This window comes from Monodon monoceros, unplaced genomic scaffold (genome assembly GCF_005190385.1).
Source record: "Monodon monoceros isolate NGI ecotype Baffin Bay Population unplaced genomic scaffold, NGI_Narwhal_1 Super_Scaffold_18, whole genome shotgun sequence".
Lineage (NCBI taxonomy): Eukaryota > Metazoa > Chordata > Mammalia > Artiodactyla > Monodontidae > Monodon > Monodon monoceros.
This window is the reverse complement of record NW_021703774.1, coordinates 161,942,980-161,945,894: the sequence shown is the minus strand read 5'-3', so window position 1 is coordinate 161,945,894 and position 2,915 is coordinate 161,942,980. Positions and strand designations below refer to the sequence as shown.

At 48.6% G+C, this 2,915-nt stretch overlaps 1 protein-coding gene across 14 annotated transcripts in view; it reads left to right on the top strand.

Annotated features, from left to right (window-relative positions):
* The first annotated feature begins 248 nt into the window (after positions 1-248).
* Positions 249-2,915, top strand: part of SRRM1 (serine and arginine repetitive matrix 1) — a 29,158-nt gene continuing 26,491 nt past the window's right edge. For 13 of the 14 annotated variants that reach the window (XM_029228054.1, XM_029228052.1, XM_029228051.1 and 10 more), the window contains exon 1: positions 249-405. In XM_029228054.1, coding sequence (XP_029083887.1) covers positions 385-405 — 21 coding nt within the window. In that variant the 5' untranslated portion in view covers positions 249-384. The remainder of the gene's footprint in view (positions 406-2,915) is intronic. The other variant, XM_029228056.1, reaches the window with a different exon arrangement.

The following is a 2,915-nucleotide window of genomic DNA, read 5'->3' as shown; positions in this document are numbered from 1 at the left end:
CCGACGACACTCTCTGTCTCTCTCTCTCTGTCTGTCTCTCTGTCTCTCTCGCTCTCTCTCTCTGTCCTCACTCTGTCTCTGTCTCTGTCTCCCCCTCCCGCCCCCCCGCCCCCCCCCTCATTGGTTGCGATCGCGAGGCTTTCCTCCCGGACTGGCCACTGGGGAGGCTCTGAGCCTGGTAGCAGCCCGCCTACTTGAACGCGCGTGCGCACGCGTGCCGGGCGCTCGCCACACTGAGCAGGCGCGGCCTCGTGTCGGCTGGTGGGTCGGGTGGAGCGGCGCGCTCTGCGTCCCGGCGCTCGGCTTTCCCTGCCGGTCCCGCCCTCCGTCGCGGCGGCGCGGTGCATCTTGGGATAGGGAGCGATCTCCGAGCGAGGCAGCAAGATGGACGCGGGATTCTTCCGCGTAAGTGGGAACGCGGGGATCTGGGGTGAGGTGAGGGGCTTATCGGTAAGGCCCGGTAGGAGGCCTGAGCTCGGGACGGGGTAGCCAACGAGCGGAAGCTTCGAAGATCCTAAGGATCCTTGGTGCCAACGGACGCTCCCCTCTGCCCTGCGGCGGGGACCGGTGCGCCCCTGCGCAGTCTCCTCCTCCGGAATCGTCCCCCACTACGCGGCGGCGACGGTCGCCGGAAAATGGCGGCGGGAATGGCCCGAAGCGGTACCTCGCCGCCCGATCGCCTGCTTGGCGGGGCCTGCGGGCCGAGCCGTGCGCGTCGCCGGGTCCTGGGGCCTAACGGACCCGCGAGGAGGAAGTCCCTGGGGGGAGGCCGGAGGGAAACCCTGAGGTGACCGGCGGCTGCAGGGTTCTGGGGAGGACGGGTTTGGGGGTACCGCCCCAGGAGAGCGTGGACCGGAAGCAGCGTTAAGCCGCTTTTCTTGAGAAAGCGGGCGCCGACCCCCCCCCCTTCCTGGTTTACGCCTTCACGAAGGCTCGGGGTCAGAGTTCGCGGGAGCTCCCGCCCAATTTGATATCCCTTCAGGGAGGGTAACGCCGATAATTTGTGGTTAGAACGTTTGAATCTGAGACTCTCGGGGCAGAGGGTGCAACAAAAAGTATGTGCGTGTATGGAGGCGGGGGAATGGGGTGGGTCAACTCTTCTTCCCGCTCACCGTTCCTCACCCCTCACCCTCCCCGTTTGTTTTACTCTTTTGAAAGTCCGCTGGAGGAAAGTTGCCTCACTTGCAGACGGGGACGTTTTTCCGTCGTAGTTGGCCCTGAGGGCCCGTGCTTTATTGGGCGCTTGCTGGAGCCTGTTCGTCCCCTTTTTCACTTCTGTAGGGAATGAGCACCCAGTCGAGATCTAGATGGGTGGGCAAGTGACACTAATAGGACTAGAGTCTGCAAATTCTTTTTAATGCAGAACGGACCGTATAGAGACCAGTTGGTCTAAGTCAAAATCTATATGTCATGTAAGTTGGCTCTTTTCATTCTCTGGAGCATATAATATGCAGTTTGTATGTGTGTTCTTAAAGGAAAAGTTAAAAGAGGGGAAGACCGGGACTTTAGTAAAGATAGCTCTAGACACTCCAAAACCAGCATTGAAATTCCTTTTCAGTTGACTTTAAATGTGCTAACTAGGTTTTCATTAAAGTTTTGAGTGTTATTACAGGCATTTGACTTAACGCAGACAGTTATTTGACTGTTCTTAGGTTATGCAAACAGTACTATGGTTATTTATGTAATGATAGTTTCAATTGAGTTTATCAAATTTTCACACTGCAGATGAACTCTCCATTTTGTAATTTCTATCAAAGTATTTTGTAGTAAATACTCTATTTCTTGTAGTCTGAATGGAATATTTTGAAACACAGCCTATTCTTTTGATTTTTTATTTCCTATGGAAAGGAATTCCAAAAGAAAAAGAGCAAGATGGCTGACAAATTTTAAAACGAGGTTTGCTTTTAGTGTTGGTAAAAATCTGGAAGAAAAGGGTGCAGTGTTTATATACTGCCTACAGTTCCCTAGAGGAGTTGATTGGATTGGATTTAAGCTCTGAGTTAAAAGATATTAGGGCAGTTATCCTTTTAGTACACTGTCATTCAGGTAGTAAACTGAATTTTTCAGTCAAGGTAGAAATAGTAGCTTTCATTTGCTGGACTTCTGCCACACGCCAGTTCATATGTGTATCATTTCTGATGTACACAGCCCTGCAAGGCACTTTTTAGCAAGTAAGGAAACACTCTCGGAGAGGTTAAGTAACTTTGAGGTCATATGGCTTAAGTAGTGGCAGAGCTGGGATTCTAATACAGGTTCTTTACCTTCCTAAAAGAATTTTCTTGACCACTTTCCAAGGGACAGTGGCCAAATCCGTGAACCAATCAGTAGATTTCATATCACATCCAGCTATTTCCGTATTTAATTGGGCCAGTGGGAATGACAAAACTCAGACTAGTGATTACTTGATGTCCTAATGTAGTATTTGTAAGCCCTCATTTTTCCAGTTTCTTTACAGAAATTGAGTTTATTAAGGTAAACCTATATTTCTGCATTCCAAGTTCCGAAAGTTGTGAAAACTAACAACATAGTCTCAGGCTGTTCTTTTTCCTTTTCCCCCTGTTTATATGCATTGCCACAATAATTTTGCAAGCATGCTACTGGCTTTCAGAAGAGGATGAAACTTAATGGTCTTGTTTAAAAGTATGTGTTAGCATTTTCTGTATTTCATTTAAAACCCTTAAATGTCTATTAGCATAGAAAGAGGTGAAAAAGATACACATCAAACTTAACTTGGTTGCGGAGGAGGTGTTAGGTTTATGCTGTAGTCTGCATGTTGTTTGACTTGTTACAGTGAGCATATGTTTTGTAAATTTTAAATAGTCAAGTTTTCAAAATGTTAACTCTGTTGCGAAAAGAGTATACATTTTGTACCTATGAATATTAGCGATGGTGTTTCTGTTTACTTGATTACTCTT